The 19,225-nt window shown below is 41.7% G+C and overlaps 1 protein-coding gene across 1 annotated transcript in view; it reads right to left on the bottom strand.

Moving 5' to 3' along the window:
• Window positions 1-8,722: 8,722 nt before the first annotated feature.
• lpgat1 (lysophosphatidylglycerol acyltransferase 1) overlaps window positions 8,723-19,225 on the bottom strand; it is a 51,504-nt gene continuing 41,001 nt past the window's right edge. Inside the window, exons 7-8 of the mRNA XM_085770606.1 lie at window positions 14,538-14,644; window positions 8,723-12,169 (exon numbers count right to left, since the gene is read on the bottom strand). Coding sequence (XP_085626732.1) covers window positions 12,015-12,169; window positions 14,538-14,644 — 262 coding nt within the window. The 3' untranslated portion in view covers window positions 8,723-12,014. The remainder of the gene's footprint in view (window positions 12,170-14,537; window positions 14,645-19,225) is intronic.

The following is a 19,225-nucleotide window of genomic DNA, read 5'->3' as shown; positions in this document are numbered from 1 at the left end:
GAGAGTAGGGCGGGCGGGCAGGCAGATGACGTGAGTTCAACCGTCCACAAGGTGGCGCCAAAAACACGCCAGTTGTGAGTGGACTTCAAATTTAGTACAGTGCCTATCTCTCTCTCTAGGCAGTCTAAAATGTAGGCACTTTACTTTCACAATAATATCACAAATAGCTTTTATTCACCCACTAACACAATAATAAAGTGTGTACGCGTTGAAAACTCAAAGTTTTCGACTTTTTAGATAGGTAGCCTAGCTACTTGGCAGGAAGGTTGTGCCAACTTGAGGATCTTGGTTATTCTGTGGATTTTTATTGTGTTTACAAAAATAGCTGATGCAAATAAAGCTCCTTCAGCAACAGACTAATTGTTATGTCCATTGAGTTAGTCAGTATGAGACTGTGGCAAGGTTGCTCTTGAAGATTCAAGTGTGGATGCAGTTTTTGTTTATATTGTGATAGGCTACTGCTGTATTTCAACAGACAGGGTCAGCGCCTATTTGACATTTTGCTATAAAACCAAAGTAGCCTAATCTTTCCTCTGTAGCCTATGGTCCAAATGAAGACCTGAAACTGTGGTTGTTCTTCATCATGGAGATTCAAACAGTCATTAGTTTTGCATAAAGGAGTCGTGAAATACATTGAAATTAAAGATAGGTCATACTCTTACAGCCTTAATTATCATTCCAGTTTTTTATCATTCGTTAATGGTGCCATTATAATAATAGATGCATTAAGAGGGAAATAGGGAACTGAGTCAGCAGATTTACAGGGCCCAGATTTTTTTTATTTTTTCCTTATTTTGCAATACACCAGTGACCAATACAATCGTGTTCCTGGAAAATAGGGTTAGTGTAATTCAATTATTTAGTGAAATTGAAAAAAAGATTTTGAAGATGGTTTGATTAAAAGAGAAAAAAAAATGATGACGTGGGGATTTTCCCATTTATCTTCAACAGACTTCTCAAGGTCTTGCTGGAATGTCATCTGCGGCAGTGTTTGGAAAGCTAATCAAAAATTTATGATGTTGATAAGACGAATGAGGTTTAGTGCTGTGTGCCTCCTCGCTGCCCTGCATGGCTGTCGATGAATGACTGTAGCCTGCAGAACAATGGCAAACACAGCAGTTTCTAAAACATCAAATAAACATAAATCTTATTTGTATATAATAAATAGGAGAGAAAAATAAAAGCAACTTTTGTTTCACAGTTCGATATTAGAAATACTAGAACCCCATATTATTATTTTGTTGCAGACTACACAGTGTCAGCTACTATTTCAATATGGATAACAGGAGGTGTAATGGGGATCCCAACAAACACAAAACTGTTTGCAGAGGGATCCAGTACTAACAAATCTTCCTTACAGAGGTGGAAAGAGACAGGAAGTGTTTATCATAGCCAGATGACTGGGACATTTTACTTTGAGAAACAGTAAAGAGTAGCTGTCTAGAAAATTAATTAAGCAAAGGTAAAAATAGATCTCCAAAAATATCCAAGGACCAAGTAAATAAATGGATAAAAAGTTCTGTGTGTTCTCAAAAGTAGCAGCAGAATCAGTTCTGTTGAAAGGAGGAAAAAGAAGTGAAGCAGAAGTCTGTGAAATACTTTCTATCTCAAAACAATTCAGCTTTTATTTTGTTTGTTTTTATTTATCAGTCTGTGACACTGACTGACAGGATCCTCAGGCCTCTGCTCTCCTCAGTGTGTGTAATCCCCAGCAGTTTCTACCGCAACACATGAAAAGGTCGCATCCCGTCGTCGGAGCAGTCTCCACGGCTGCATATGTGAGACACTGGGGGGAGGCTGACGGGCGTCTTATTGTCACTGGTCACTTGGTTTGACCATCAGGACCACCTGAGGAGAGGCCATCTGAGAGCAGCCACACGCAGCGACTTCTCACTCTGCTCCTATTTCTGGGCATCACATATGTCATTACTGCTCATCATGATGAGTGCGGTGTAGCCCACTGAGGTATAACTACATATCAGTGAATGTGAAAACACTTTGATGGTGATTTTAGCTTCTCAAATGTAAGGATTTGCTGATGATCTCCATTTTATTTCACTGTTTATTTGCGATTTTAGACTTCTAGTCAAAGAAATGACCTTGTACTTGATCAATTTTCAGTCATTCAGACTAAACCATTCATTTCAAAAGTGAATTCTTTGTTGCAGCCTGCAAAAGAGAACATATTTATACTGCACTTTTCTAATGTTTAAAAATACTTTTCCTACAGTTTAGGTTTTTTGTCAATACCCAGATATCGACTTTCTGAAGAAACAACTTTTCTTTTCGTATCTATACCCAGCTAATCTCTGAGGGAATAACTTTATTTTGGTTTCACATTGGTTCTGAAGTCTGTGCTGCACACTTGATTTCTTCACAAAGATCCTGCAGCAGCTGAAACATGCTGAGATCAAACTGGGTAGATCTGGTTGTTATCATTAAGCTCTTGCAATGTCAGGCGTCACATTTTCAACACATCTCACTTCGAAGGAGTTCACAAGCGTGCACAATCAAAAGGTGTTTTTTTTTTCTCTGATGTGTGTGTGATGATCCCTGCTTGAGATAAACGCAGTCTCTGGGATGTGTTGTCGGTAGGGATGTCACAATTATCACAATTAATCGCGGTATTAAACGCCACAATTAATTGATTGTAAAGAATAAATAAATACCGTCACTTTCCAAAAAAAGATTATGTCGGACTCTGAACCATATCGGCAGCTGTGCACCAAGGTAAAGGAAGATGCACAGATAGGCTACTGGTCCATTTATCTTCTAACGTAACACTGAATTGGTGGGAATTTAAAGCCCCTGTACGGAGCTTTTAACTGGATACGCAAAAGTCTCTGGTTTCTGCTGATGTGTCTCTGTTACCTACAACAGCAAATGAGCCCATCAGTGTGAAGATACGCTATTTCTAAGTAGTCTAATTCTATAGGCCTACCTCTGGAAGGCATGGTCGGGTCGGACCACTGACGAAACAATACGAATAGATACATTACTACCCACGCTGCAGATAGCTGCTAAAAAAATTTTTAAAAAAATTTTTAAAAGCAAGTCCCATCTCCTTCCGACGTTTCCAAAACAAATCTACACACGCCGGCCGGACAAACTTCTTCACGACAGTGGGAAATGCAGTCTTCGTTCCGGCAAAACACCACCACTTTCGTCCACAGGGGCCGCCAAAATCAACACCAAATGAAAAGTCTGTAGCTACAGGAGCTTTAAATGTTAGCGTGTCATTTGTAATTTAAAAAAATAAACTTAAATTGGTATAGATGGCAAATACTGACTTCAAACACTTCCCCCGGGAGATTAATAACTGGTCCTATCCACCTTTTTCCGAACGTCAAAAACGTAAGCCTGTTTTGCCAGTTTTGCTCTTCCGGTGGAATTTTATGTTTATGTTTCCATGGTTTCAGTAGTCGCGGTAAATGCATGGATTTCTTTTCTTTTTTTCAATGAAAATCTGTAAAACGCATGGATCATCACACCAGCTTTTAACTGTGGATATCACACAAATTGACATCTGTGTTAAAAGCAAGCAGATCCATGTGTTTACCGCAACTATGGCAACGACTGAAAACCATGGAAACGTAAACGTACAATTCCACCAAACCGGCAAAACCGGAAACTTGTGGATATTTAGAGATTAGTAATGTAATCACAATTATATTTTGACTATATTTGATTTTACACATACATAATCTTGTGAAATGTATTGATGCATAAAAATCGTGATAATCGTAATACCGTGATAATTTCTCTGACAATAATCGTACCAAGAAAATCTAGAATCGTGACATCCCTAGGTCGGTAAACGGTGGTGTCGGCCGTACTACAACAGTTGTGTTCTAGTCATCCCTCCCTCCAGCCCTCTGCGCTCTCTGCGTTGCCAGTATACCACACACTGACACCACTCACACCACGGAGAGGGAGCGAGCGCCCGGCCCGGTCTGTCTGTCTGTCTGTCTGTCTGTCTGTCAGTCTGTCTGTCTGCCTCTGCAAAGGTCACACTCCTGCGAAGAGCTGGAGGAGTTTGGACATCGGCCAGGAACAGTCTGGGGGGGGGGGGGGGGGGGGGCGGAAAACTGACAGCTAAAAACAACAGAGACGGTCGGGTGCCTGCAGGCCGGCGGTGACGTCATCCGCCCCCTGTTAAAGGCCACGAGTGGAGAGGGAGGACAGACACTCACAGACATCCCATAATCACCTCCTGACCTCTCCCGGGGTGACTGAGGTCCTATCTATCTATCTATCTATCTATCTATCTATCTATCTATCTATCTATCTATCTATCTATCCACCCATCAATCTATTTGTCCATCCATCCATCCATCCATCCACCCGTCCGTCTATCTATCTATCTATCTATCTATCTATCTATCTATCTATCCACCCACCCATCAATCTATTTGTCCATCCATCAATCTATCTATCCATCCATCTATTCGTCTATCACCTATCCATCCATCCATATATCTATCCATCCACCCACCCGTCTGTCCATCTATCTATCTATCTATCTATCTATCTATCTATCTATCTATCTATCTATCTATCTATCTATCCATCCACCCATCAATCTATTTGTCCATCCATCCATCTATCACCTATCCATCCATCCATCCATCCATCCATCCACCCGTCCGTCTATCTATCTATCTGTCTGTCTGTCTGTCTGTCTGTCTGTCTGTCTGTCTGTCTGTCTGTCCGTCCATCCATCCATCCATCCATCCATCCATCCATCCATAGCGTAGCATAACATCTGGATCCATGTGAATCAGCTACAGTAGTTTAGCTTCAGCCACCACCACCGTTAAAGCTCATTAATTAACACTAATGAACACTATTACATTATTATTATCATCTAATCAGTTTCACAGGTTTAGTGCAACACTTGTTTTCGTCGCCCGCAGCAGCAAAGAGTCTGCCACATGTGTGTGTGTGTTTTAATGCGTTAAATGGGACATTATTTCTGTGAGAACAACATTTCCAGGTGTTAAAAATTCAGATTATTGAACTATGTGCAACAGGCAACGTGTTTTCTTCTCCTCCCATGATGCTCTCCTCCTGTGACGGCAGGAAGAGGCCGGTGGCTGCTGCAGTGACATTCAACCTGGACCTCCTCTTCCTCCTCCTCCTCCTCCTCCTCCTCACAGCTGGATGTTTTAGAGCTTGCTGACTCAAGGGACGCCACCGTCACTACACGGCGTAGCTATGGTCACCGGGGAGCAGGCATCAAGGCGTGACAGTGCGGCCGAGGGACTTTGGAGAGCAGAGCCCGTGAAATAGTTGATTGCAGGTGTCAAGAGGAGGAAAAACACTGGTGAAGACACACACACACACACACACACACACACACACACACACTCAGGTTCCTCTGGAGCCTGAGTGTGTGTGTGTAAATGTGGGCGACCTTGCAAAAAGATTTAGAGCTTGCAGTGGAGGACAGTAATGTAGTAAATTTACTTGAGTACTGTACTTAAGTACATATCCAGAGGATTTGTACTTTACTTGAGTATTAGATTTCTTTGGTACTTATTACTCTTACTTGAATACATTTCCAAGACAAATATTTTTACTTTTACTCGAGTTAATTTCTAGGAAGGCTGAAAAGTACTCGTTACTTTCAGGTCTGCTCTTTTTTTTTCTAAGATACTATTGAACACAAGCTGTGTTTGTCAAAGAAGGAAACCCTAACCCCTAAAAGCAGCACATCAGGGCAGGTGGTTTCAAAGAGTTAACTCTCAGAAACAAGAGTTAAAAGGTCCTTAAATTCATTTAGAAAAAATTATAGTAATTCATTGATGTGAAAAATAAGAAATTTACTCTTACTCTTCTTAGTAAATTTAAAAGCATGTACTTTTGGATACTTAATTAGGAAGAAGCAAGTACTTTTTTACTCTTACTCGAGTAACATGTCGACTGAGCTACTTTTACTTGTAACGGAGTAAATTTTGACCAGTAGTATTTGTACTCTTACTCAAGTACTGGGGTCGAGTACTCTGTCCATCTCTGAGAGCTTGTACCGAGTGGCGAGATTCTCCATGCAGGGTGATGATGATGATGATGATGATGGAGAAGGTGCAGCAGCAGCATCATCACCACCCTGACTGACTGACTGACTGCGAGGCCCCTTTGGTATGTTGGCGATGCTTCCTGCATATTTAATCCCATTTTCCAGCTCACTTCCTGCTGTTTGCACCCTCCGTTCCCATTGGCCGCCTGGAGCATGAAGGCTTTTCCTGCAGCAGACCCGAGCCCCCACAACACACACATCGCTGCGGTTGGTTGCTATAGAGATGTAGTTGATGATGGCTTATTGGCACGCCACCACGCTGGCCTTTGTTTCCATTTATCCTGTGAATCCAACAATTTCAGCAGCACACGCAACACCACTCATATCGACTGCCATAGTCAATAGAGGGGGGTGGGGGAGGTTATGTAATGTAATGTTGACCACCTCTCAAACTGTAATGAAGCATCATCATACCATACATCCATTCAAGTGCTGCACTTGTTGCCTATATTGTTGGAAATATAGGCCTACTGTTTCACCAGAGTCACGTGAACACCACTTGTAGTTTAGATACGAGCCAGTTAGCATAGCTTAGCATAAAGACTGGAAACAGAGGGAAACAGCTAGCCTGACTCTGGCTAAAGTAAAATAAAAATAAAGGGATACTTCACCCAAAATCGATAATTCACCAATTGTCTACTCACTGTCATGCCAAGGAAGGGTTTGGAGAACTTTCTGAGTCATCAAAACGCTTTTGGAGTTTCAGGGGGGGCAACCGATTTTCATATAATGGCGGCGGATAGTGCTCACTTTTGAACCGTCCAAAACACACACTGTGAAACATCCAAATACCTCCATACTGCTCGTCCGTACTGACCCAAGTGTCCTGAAGCCGCAACATGAAAAAGTTGTTCAGAAAAAAATAATCTGATCTCTGTTTTTAGCCTTGTTGTAGCAGTAGCTCCCAGTGGCTGTGCGAGATTCGCTGTGAGATGTTCTTCCGTGTTTACATGATTCATCCAATGGTTTACAACGACGAACGAAGATCTCGCAGCAAAAAAAAATCTCCAAACCCTTCCTTGGCATGACGGAGAGCAGACAATTGTTGAATTATCCATTTTGGGTGAAGTATCCCTTTAAGAAAAAAAAAACACTTCTATACTAACTCTCCAATTAGCACATTACATCTGGTTTGTCTAATGCATGGGTGTCAAACTTATTTTAGTTCAGTGGCCACATACAGCGCAATTTGATCTCCAGTGGGCTGGACCAGTAAAATAATATCATACTAACCTATAAATAACAAAAACTTTAAATTTCTCTTTGTATTAGTAAGTAAGTGCAAAGAACACGTAGGCCTACACTATTACGATTATTACAGGTCATGAACTATCCCTTTTGCAAAACATATTGTAAACAACCTGAGTTTTCTTGCAAAAACTATGTGCAGTTTCAGCAACATCACGTCTCTTATGTCTTCTATGTAATTTTCACACTTGCGCTAATATTCTACGGGCCGGATTGGACCCTCTGGTGGGCCAGTCTTGGCCCACGGGCCGCATGTTTGACTCCCCTGGTCTAATCCATATCCTCTCTGGGTCAAAGTGACTTTCTCCAGACTATTTATTGACTAAAATATATCAGCATAGACGCCACAAAGTCAGTACTCCTGGGTTGGCGACGTCTATACTATACTCAGAGGAAACTTTTCCTATATATATCTTGTATATTTGGATGTATCTATCTCTGACTCTGATCTGAGTGGGTGAACTTTCCAAATCCAGCTCTGCTCCACAGCCTCCTCATCAGATCAAGGTACAACAGGTTCATATATTAATCATATTATTCTACTCCAAACAAGTAAAACTAATAATCTCTGATAATCTGAGACGTCTGTGGCGTTTCTGTCTGAGAGTTTTCAACGCTGCTGAGTCCTGACACCAGGCCACGGTCAGCGAGCCGGCCTCACAGCTGAAATCAGAGCTCTGTAACGTGAAGCGCTGCCTTTCAGCAGCCGGCGACTGACACCGCTGTTAAACAACAGAAGCAGATCTGAGCAAACACAGGAGTCAGTTACCTGGAGACCGTCGTCCGCTCGTACCTCGGAGCAGACGAGATGGGAAAGTTGACATTTACATTTGCAGACAAGAGAGAGAAAACCCTCTAGACAAGTGTAACTTTAAATCAATGGGAATCAAGACAGAGCGCCTTCTTTCCACTTCGAGTATATAAACAGTTTTTTCTCTGTGTAACTCAATTCAGCCTGATCTGATCTCTTCCCATTAACGTATTTCAATTTAGTCTTTTCATAAAGGATATCCATGATTACCTTGTTGAATTATCACCTACAAACAAATCAATAAACACTTTTCACACAGAAATGCAGCAATAAATACATTTTCTTCTGGTTGTGACCAAAATACGTTTAAACAAAGACCCAATTATTAAAACGCATAAAATCATTACTTGAATGCACATCATGTATACCTGTGAATACTTACCCTCCCAGCTGACATTAAATGTGTATTTTGTGTTTCAATCCCTGACATCTTTGTCTCTCAGTATGCTCTTACGTTACAAACTTATTTCATTACAAAGAAAAAGAAGAATTACAAAAATCATATGACCCAAGACAACAGTATTTGCTCTGTGCAAAAGAAGAAAAAGAAAAAAAGAACATATTAAAGAGGAGCAGCACACAGCTTAGGATCTTTATGATGTTTTATTACAGCACAATTTTTTGTGTTGTAAAATGGCTGTGTAGCTAGGAATTAAAGGAGAAGTACAAAATGGAAAATTACAGACAGTTCTAGTATAATTCGTTTAAATCCCTATTGTGTTTATTTCCTAAAACCACATCTAGGAAAACATTATTTCCCTGCCTTCTTTGGAAACATGGTCAGAAAAAAAATAATAAAAGAAAAGAAAAAAAAATTTAAAAAGGCAAAAAAAAAAGAAAAAATATGAAGCTTCATTTCAAGTCACTCTCACGATGGAGGGGAATCTGAAAGGGCCGCTGGATGAAACATTTACAGCCTGATTAAAAATGTTATCACCTACCCAATCAGGTAGCCCTTTTTAAATTATTATTTTTTTTATTTTTATTTTTTCACACACAGTTTCTACCAACAGTGGCGCACAGGAAGGGCAGGAACTACTAAGATGTATTAGTTCTTAACGATGATAACTGCTGCTCCACTATAATTTTCCTATTTAAAGCAGGCTATAAGCAAATTACATAGAATTGACCTCAAAACCACAACACGAGTACATTCGAGAGAGAACAGCTGCATCGTTGCAGGGCCCTGCCAGAGTTTCCCTTCTCAGTGAAGAGTGATCCCTTTCCTCACCGGCCCAGTTTTAGCTCGAACTCCTTGAAATCGTCTTCGTAACAAACACCACAACAGCAGCAGAGTGTTTGTCGAGAGGGATTGTGAGGAAACAGCATTTACTTTTTTTTTTTTTGTTTGTTTTTTTTAGGATTGTGGTCTACCAGGACATCAGGTAAGGCTCGATAGTCGCAGTTTTCCCACCAACTCCTCATGATTTACCGTGTACCATTGTACAAGTGTGAAACTGGGCCCGAGTGTGTGTTACTGTGCAAATAGTTGTGTCAGCCTGGACACAGACAGTTACAGTAGTTCTGGTGTCTTGAAGCACATGACAAATTCCTGCTCAGGACCTCAAGGAAAAACAAGATATATTAAAAAAAAAAAAAAAAAAAAAAAAATACAGGGCTTTAACACTGATAAGTGAAAGGGAAATCCTTGCTTTCTTCTTCTTTCTTGTTTTTTTTTTTTTTTTTTTTTAACATTCATGATAATTTAAACTAAAAAAAAAAAAAAAAACTGCAATTATCACGGACCCAAAAAATAGAGAGAGAGAGAGAGAGAGAGAGAGAGAGAGACAGAGAGAAACGCTCATTTCCGACAATGAAAACTCTTCCTCAGCTTCATTATGTACAAGATTTAAACAGACCGTGTGACATGAGGACAAAAGTTCATGTAATTTTTAAAATGAAATAAAATTTGACCACTTGTGGTGAAAATGCCGCCACACTCTGACATCACAGAGCAACACGACATGAATCATATATATCAAAAATGGGGGGGTGGGAGGGGTGGGGAGGGTGGGCGGGGGAGGAGGGAGGGAGGAAGGGGATAACGACAACCACACACACTCACTTAGGCAGGTTATGCTGTAAATTTACAGTAATGACACCTATAGTCCTGTAAGCCAAAATCTCTATTTTAGATTGCTGAACATTAGGGTAGCTCTCTATAAAAAAATCTTCTTTTTTCTTTTTTCTTTTTCTTCTTCCATGTCTTTTTGTCCCACCCCGACAACACTAAGCATATGGCTTAAATATTTGTAAAACTATATAAGTCCAATGTGGGAATAAAGAGTCTGTGCCTTCTCAGTCTGGCTTTGCTGAGATGATCCTGGAGACAGAGACGTCTGACTCCGCTGTGGAGCTGCACATGGCCGAGTGTGTGTGTGTGTGTGTGTGTGTAAGAGTTTGTAAGTGTGTGTGTGTGTACGAATGTTGAGGGTGAAAAGGAAAATCCACATCGAGAGAATTACTTTATAGGTGGTCAGACTGAAATTCTTGCCCACGTTTTTTTTTCTCTTCTTTTTTTCTCCTTTCCATTTTTCTGAGTTAGCGTTACGCCACCGTCTCCTCTTCCTTTTTTCCTTTTATAAACGTCTGAAACAAGAAAAAAGATCCGTAATCGAGCACCTCGTCGTAGCCGCCGTCCTTTTCGGGCTTTCAGCAGGGCCGCCAGTGTAAACATGATCCCCCCTCTTTCAGTGAGCTCAGAATACTGCCTCGACAGACAGACAGACAGACAGACAGGCGGACAATGGGGGGGAGTGGAGAAAAAAAAAAGTCCTGATGACAACAACATCAACAATAACGACAACATCGACAACAACAACAACAACAACAACAGCAAAAGCAACAAAAAATAAAATAAAACAAAAATAAAAGACGACAAATAACGATGGCCGTAGTCGTGGAGATATGCGGGTTTAAAGGGGGGGGGGGGGTGTGAAAACAAAATAAAAAATGAAAAAAACACTGACTGACAGCTACTGTTCAGGAGCAGTGAGGGCAGTATGGATCCTTAGTGCAATGAAGGCCAGAGCGGCGGCCGGCTGTGCAGCCTCCGCGTCCGTTGACGGCCGCTCGCTCTGGAAAGGGGCGTGGCCAAGTTCATCGGCGACGAGCTGAACAAGAGAGACAGAGGTCCAATGGGCTTCGTGACGTCAGCTCTCGCCAGGAGGAGGAAGAAACACGGGCAGACATTATGCTTCTAGTCACATAGATCCACTCACACACGCGTCCATACACACTTTTTATACTCTGTAAAACTACGACGGCTAAAGCCCGGGGGGGCGAGAGGGAGGGGGACCGGGGGAGGGAGGAGGAGAGGGAAAGAGAAAGAGAAAGAGAGTCCGGTCCAGAACGTTTTTTTTTTTTCTGGAGCAGTCCTGAGCCTCATTTTCGTTTTTAACTTTGAATAAAAAGTTATGTAACGTGTGAGCGTCTACGTGTATGAGGACGTCGTGTAAACATCAAAATGTGAGTGGTGACGAGTGCGAGAGATTATTCTGCTAGGCCGTTTGGAGCGCGTGTGTGTGGTGTTTGTTAGGTTCTGTGTGTGAGTTAACTATGCCTGTGACCAGTTTCTCGTATCGTTTTTGGGGTCGTCGTCGTCATCGTCATCGTCTGTAAAAATCGGCGTGTTCGTGTACTTGTCTTCATATGTTTTTGCTGTTTCCTGGTTGAGTCTCTCCACTGTTGCAAATGTACATTCATCCATCGTTTAGGAGGGGCTGCGGGGGGTTTAAAGAGGAGGAGGTGGTGGAGGAGGAGGAGTAAGAGGAGGCGGGCGGGCGGGGGGGCACGTGTGACGCCGGGGGGCCACACACCAACCGATCCTGAGGCTTTTCCAGTGGTCCGATTAAGACTCTCGCCTCATCAGCGCACTCAAAATAAACAGCAGTAGAGGTACTGGAGGACGCTGTACCACACGTAGCCGGAGACGAACGCCAACGCCTGGATCATGCACAGCCACACGGGGTCCAGGGTCATCTGCCGGGAAACCGTCTCCTTGTGTGTCCCGTCTGGAAGCGGGAACGATCCTGCAGAGAGAGAGAGAGAGAGAGAGAGAGAGAGAGAGAGAGAGAGACGGACACACAAACATCAGCTCATCAGCATTTTGCTCTTCAGGGGACTTTGTGTCACAGATGTAGTTAAAATGTATTTTAGTTTCAGTTCTGCTGGTCACGCCGAGATCTGGGCTCTTGACCGACCGTGATGTGTTTGTGTTTTAGAGCTGGTTCTCCTTTAAAGGGATAGTTCAACATTTTTGGCAAATTGGCCCATTGCCATAATCCCTATAGTCATAGCAGTAGGTTCGTTACCTTTAATTGTCGGTGCAAGCTATTTTTAGAACGGCGGAGCAGAGCCGTGAGCTGCTCAGAGCTACGCTACGGAGGCTCATGGGATTTCTTGGTTTCCCTCATCAAACTCATCATATACACAATCCAACAACTCCAAAACGCTCTGGTGGACAAGTTGTGACCTGCACATTCACCACGCTATGAGATAATAACGGTACGCTACGAGACAGAGTTGTTTTAGAGGGAAATACAGAGACTGCTTGCTGAAAAACTGCCCCTGACAGGAACGCGCATCAGTGGTTTTGCATGAATTTACCTCTAAAACAACTCTGTCTCGTAACGTTCTGTTATTATCTCACTCCTTAAACTATAGGGATTATGCCAATTTGCCAAAAAGTTGAAGTATCCCTTTAAAGTGATGAAATGGTGATCAGTGGTGTGGTGCACTTGAATTGTCCAGTTTTTGCTGAGAATGTTTATGGCTGTGGGAATTAATGAGTTTTTATAAATGTTTTTCTTGACCCCGGGGACTCTGTATCTGTATCCTGATGGGAGAAGCTGAAAGGAATCTTTATTATTGTGTGTTTTTTAAATTTATTTAGAACTTTTTATTCAGAGTTGGAACAGAAGTGCAAATAACTCCATCACCTCTGCTGCTATCTCTCTAGTTTTCCCTCGGCTTTCTCTCAGAAGTTGTAGTAAGGTGTAGTAGAAGTTTAGGATTTACCCTTCATAATCATGATGGGATATTCCACTGTGAGGGTGTGAATATGTGAGGCAAAAAGTACTCATTTATGTTGTGTAACATCTTCATGTACTCAAGAGGCAGTAACATCCATCATGTAGACATCAGTTAGGGAGGGAGGGTCGGCAGAAACCCAGACAAAATAAACCCTCTCTCCATTATCTAATAAGCTCTGGTATGTAGTTAGGTTGTCATGTTGGCTTGTGTTATATTTCACAAATAATAGCTGTAACAGTAAAAGTTAAAACACAGACAAAGCTGCAGTAACATGAAGGAACAGCGGCGTGTCGATCGCGTGCTGACTGACGCTGCTAATTGGACGATGCTGTGAGGAGACACGAGGATTAAATCATTAACAGTTCGCCAGCAAAGAAAAGCTACTTTTATTATCGTTAACAGGAGGCTGTAACGACGGCGTGTCTCCTAGCAACACTGCAGCCCTCAGATGTTAGTCAAACATAGCCAGAGGAAACGCTGCCCGGAGCCTCCGGCCGCGTCTGAAATCACTGCCTGTTCACTTTAAAGTACACAAGAATTTACTACCTGTCATTTTGTCTCTGTGCAAGTCTTTTTTTTTTTCCATGATATGAGGCCACAACAGAATGTTTTGAACATGAGAAGACGAGATATTGATTTACTGCTGACCCCTGGAGTTAAATATACTGACTTTTTTTTTTTATTACACAGGGAAATGTAAACAGAAATAGTTATTAGAAGAAAAAAATGAAAGCATAAAACTGTCTTGAGGAACTTCATCTTACATCTTACATCTTACATATACAGCGGGGAAAATAAGTATTGAACGCGTTAATAGACTTGAATGGTGAGCAGCATAGAGGCCATGGCGGTTAAATACATTTTTTTTTTTTAATATATATAACTGTACCTGCTTCTTCCAGGTCTCTCTAAATCTCTCTGTCAGTGTCCTTGGCTTTTGGACGACTCTCCTTAGTTTTCTTGTGAGGACCTGGTCGTGGCCAGTTTATGGTAAAATGTTGTTGTTTTTAGTTCTGGATAACAGCACTAACGGATAAAACGGTGCATTCAGAGATGTTTGTAACCGATGTCATCAGTATGTTCTGCAACATAAGTTTCTGAAGGTCTTGAGAAGCTCTTTGCTTTTCTCCATCATGAGATGCAAATATATTTTCTGAGAAAAAGTTTACACATTCAGTACTTACTTTCCCTGCTGTAATTAAAACCAAAAGTAAAGAAAAGGCTCAATTTTGAAATCATTCCAGTAATGGTATTTTGAGTTTGTGTCTGGTATTCGTCACAGGGAAATGTAGGAGAGGAATATGTGGAATAGTTGAACTGATGTGTTTATGTTTCAGTTTTGAGTCGAGATGTGCAGAGACAGACCTGTGTCGTAGAAGTGGGCCAGCAGCTCTTCCTTCTCCACAAACCTCTGATACAGCCAGTCAGTCAGGGCCTCTGCCTCCACAGGAACCTCTTTTATTGGGTACATCCTGGAGGAAACAGGCAGACAGGGAGAGCGATGAAACACACACACACACACACACACATACAGAAGAAAAAAAAGGATAAGTGAAGTCTCTCTCAGCAGAAACTGTCTGCATTGATCCGTTGTGGAAGCTGCAGACCAAACCCGGGGTTGTCAGCGCTCGTCGTCCCTGAGCTGAGCAGAGCAGCATATTTGAAAACCACAGTCTGAGAGTGTTTTCTGGAGTTTTTTTTTTTTTTTTGGGGGGGGGGGGGGGGGGGGGGGTTCATTATGAGCTTGGTGAGCTCATCAGAAGTGCTGAGAGAGAGAGAGAGAGAGAGAGGGGGAGGGTGGTGGTGGTGTTGGGGGGGCTGACAGGAGACGACCAGTCTGTAGCTCCACAAAAACGTCCATTATAAGAGCGTGGGACGATGAGTCAGAAAAATTAGATCGAAAAGTGAGAACGAAACAACAGCACTGACCTCGCAGGGCCGAGATATCATTACATCCTTTAAAGGCTTTCAGCATTAAAAAAAAAAAAATCAGGCAGTGTTTTATGTGTGGTGGCACAGTAAGGAACCAATCAACTTATTGATTAGATTTCTTTTTTAGAGCGTCAGCAAATCACAAATTATAAGGCCAGGTATTATAATACGTTGTTAGTAACTCGCTGACAATGCCCACATTGATAATGCATTATAAATAGTTATGTGTTATAATTGGCTTATAAACGTGCATAACTATCATTATAAACACTCATAAATTATCATAAGGCTTTATAACAATAAGCATAACATATTATAGAGCATTATAACTATTATAGAACTTGATCTTATAAGCCATTATAAAATGCTCTATGATGCGTTATGCTTATTGTTATAAAGCCTTATGATAATTAATGAGTGTTTATAATGATAGTTAGGCTATACAGTGCTATAACTGAGATAGGCGTCAAATAAAGTGTTACCAAAATATTATTGGAATTTGGATATAGTATGCATGTTTTTAACATGGACAATTGGACATGTTGCATCGTAACAGCTACTAAACATGGACATTCAACCTTCTGACTTTTATTTAAACATTTTGTATCTGCTAACACTAATGATATTTTCTTAACTACAGTGGGAATAATAATAGAAATGGGGGGAATAATTGTCAGGTTTTCCCAATCATAAATGAGAATCACAGTGTCTTCTGCTCTGGCTGACATTGTGAAAACAGCAGGAGACTTATAATAATAATAATAAAAAGGAATTAAAAAAAAGGGTCACTAATGATTGCTGATGAAATCTCGTTTCTAGCCAGAAGGGGTCCCCAGTAGGCCGCACTCCCACACAGCCTGGTCACCTTCAAATAGAGGTTACAGTCTCCTCCCTCAGACAAGCATTTCCTCTGCACTCAACAGCTCCATATCCCCGACTGGAGTAACAACAGTACATATATCTGAGCCCATGAGGAAAGAAGCTCCTGCAAAAAGGGGAAGTCATAAGTGATACAGTATTGATTGGTAAAGTGTTCAATAGGTATTAGAAAGCAGTCTAATGTGGGGGCTTCACTTTGAGATGAGCTACAGGATTCTGTATTCTCTTCATCTCCTCAATATAAAAAACACTATTAATACAAAACTGGAAAATAACTAGGAGTTCATCAACATGTGATTATCGGTGGGATGAATCTGAGCTGAAGGGACTCGTTCAGACAGAAAACTAATCAGCGGCTAAAATGTCGTTATTCACTGCTTATCTTTGGGAGATGTGACAGTAAACTGAATATCTTTGGATTTTGGATGGTTCCCTCGGGAATTTAACAGCCTTTTTTTTTCTCCCCCTGACATTTCAGTCAAGAAATAATTAACTGACGAATAAAGAAAATATCGGTCAGGTTAAGAGATAATGAATATAACCATAAAAAGTACAGAGCTGCAATGAAAATGAACGTATAGCTGTGTAAATGATTGATCCATTAGGCTTTTTTTTTTTTTTTTTTTGGCGGAAAGAAAGTGAAATATCTGCTGCCTCAAGCATTGATTCATATCTTTGGGCGTTGGATTGTGCATCAGATAAAATAGGGAAAATGAAGACGTCTAATTTTATGGACAAAACCGTAAACTGATTAAAAGAACAGTAAATTAATTCAGCTTCAGCTCTTATTTGCTCATTAGGAAGCTCTAAATAAAAATGATTAATATCAAGTATAATCAGAATAAACACACATGATTATTTTCATTGTGTTGAACAGATATTTAATTAAGTTTAACCCTTTAATTATTACTGAGTCATGTTTGGATAAGTCAATACCATGTAAGCCATTTTATTCTCACTGAGCCCACACTCTGGGATGTGATTGATGTAAAAAGCTGAGCTCCATTAGTTCACATTCTTGGAGGACATTAGTGTAAGATACACAGTCGTCGGTCTCTGGACTGAAACTGTCCCAGTGAGTCAATCAGGAAAAGGCTTGGCCCTTCTTGTTCCACAGATCAGAGGAGCAGCAGCTGATGATTCAACACAGACTTCCGGTTGGGGTTTGTATATTTTAAGCGCATATCTATAGACACTTCTGCTCATTATCCAGCAGTTCAGAGTGTGGGTGTTGCTCTGTGGCAAGTCTGAACAAGGTCCTGTTTTAAGTAGACCAACTGTTATGTCCCTGGCGGCGCGAAAACCCCTGTTAAACTCCAGATAAAACCGACTAAAATCCAACACTTTCCTCCGTCAAAGGTTCTAATTAAGCTGAATTTTCTGAAGATAAAACGGCGTCTGACCAGCAGCTACACCAGTCGTCCTCCTCCTCTTCCTCCTCCTCCCTCCCCCCCCTGGGTGGCTCAGGCTGCCCAAAACTGGAGCTAAGCTGCCATGGCCACCTGATAGGGTGATAAGAGGTTGAAAGCAAGACGTTCCACGAAAGCTTTTCCTACTGTGTCTGAGAATATCAGGTGTCTTTGTTCGTTACTGCCAACCATTAACGCTGAGAATAATAGACACACCGTCAGTGCTCTGTAATAATAAGACTGATACAATAACATGTGGGCAGAAAGCAGCATTTACAGCAAAGGGTAAAATCAACCAAGTCCCCACTGCAACAATGAATAAAATCTGTGTTTTTTTATGTAATTACCTTCTTTGTTAAAGTTATAGGTGGTTATTTGTGGTTTCGGCTGCACATTTCGCTCTCGTCTATTTTCAGGTTGGAAATTTTAACATTTTTCCTCCCACAGTAACTATTAGTGATGGAGGTGTAATTAAATATAATGCATGAATGGACGTGGGATTAAATGCAACACGTGAGCCTTGACGGCGGTTCACACCTGCTGCAGTATAGGATGCCTTTATAGCTCCTCTCTGCTCTCACAACTGTAACCTGAGAGCTCAGTAATCCTGGCAGAGGAGAAAAGACAAAACTGGCTTGCGCCGCTCGTTTAAGGGCTTGTGCGCATTCAAGGCCTCGGGTAGCAGGTGGCTACCGCCGTGCTTTCGTGGAGAGCTGAAATATTCATGCGGAAATCAGGATCTTTGCATGTCTGCACAGGCTGCAGAGGTTTGGAGGAGGCGCTGCCGATTCAGATCCGCAGGAAAAGCCCGAACAGCAACGTCTCAGATAGAGAGATGTTGTTCATCTTCAGCCCTTATCAGCTGCTTTCACTGGTTTTATGAGCCCGGTTTCACTAGGGAGAACAATGTCTGTAGATTAACCGCACAAAAAAATCGAAACGGCATTCAGGAAGTTCACGGGGTTAACAACACCTGACTCCACAATCAGGACGATAATGATAAGACAGGCCTCAATCTAGTCCTATGGGTCATTTGTATGATCATGGCTGTAAATAAGGGTTATTTTCATTATCAATATCAATCTCTGCATCGTTTCGGTGTCGGATTAAACGCGATTATGTGTCAGCAAAAGATTTAATAACGTGTTATCTAATATCATTAACGACAAAGAAAAGAAAATCTTGAATTCTCTTGTCTTCTGGTCTTAATACACCATACAGACAGACACGAGATCGTTAGATAGACACAATCTTATATTACACTTCACTTACTAGCCTGATTAAAAACTAATGACTGTTGAAAAGTGCAATAAAAACAAATATACTTTTAAATAAACCACTACAAATACACACAAACTTTTGATCACTGTGTGTGTGTGTTTGTGTGTGAAGTTTCTCCTCCAGCCGGTGCAGACAGTTGTCTGGACGAGGCGCAGGTGCCAGGGCTCTGGCTGCTGATACGTAACGGGGTTGTGCTAAAGTTCAAGCTCTGGCCAACGCCGGCAATTTGGTTTTTGGCTCGCAGAGAGAACAAACAGACTTTGATCAATCAGTTTCACATCTTCTCCTGCGGCGGGGCGAAGAAGAGCTGTTTGCAATGCGTGCATGTGAAATATGGAAACGTCGCTCCGGTGTGACAGTGCATAGTGGTGATGAAGATGAAGGTGGTGATGGTGGTGGTAGTGGTGATGTGCTGGACCGGCGCCACGGCAACGCTCTCATTTCCACCCTAACCCACTTGGCAGCGGTCGTCCTGTTAACCTGACACCCTGGCGCAGAGACAGACAGTTGGGGGAGAAGCTGCAGGTTCTTCTGTCGATCACCCTCAACGTC

Source organism: Trachurus japonicus, chromosome 24 (assembly GCF_045865225.1).
Source record: "Trachurus japonicus isolate A0001 chromosome 24, Traja_1.0".
NCBI classification, from domain to species: domain Eukaryota; kingdom Metazoa; phylum Chordata; class Actinopteri; order Carangiformes; family Carangidae; genus Trachurus; species Trachurus japonicus.
Note: the sequence above shows the minus strand (reverse complement) of the source record. Positions and strands in the feature narration are given on the sequence as shown.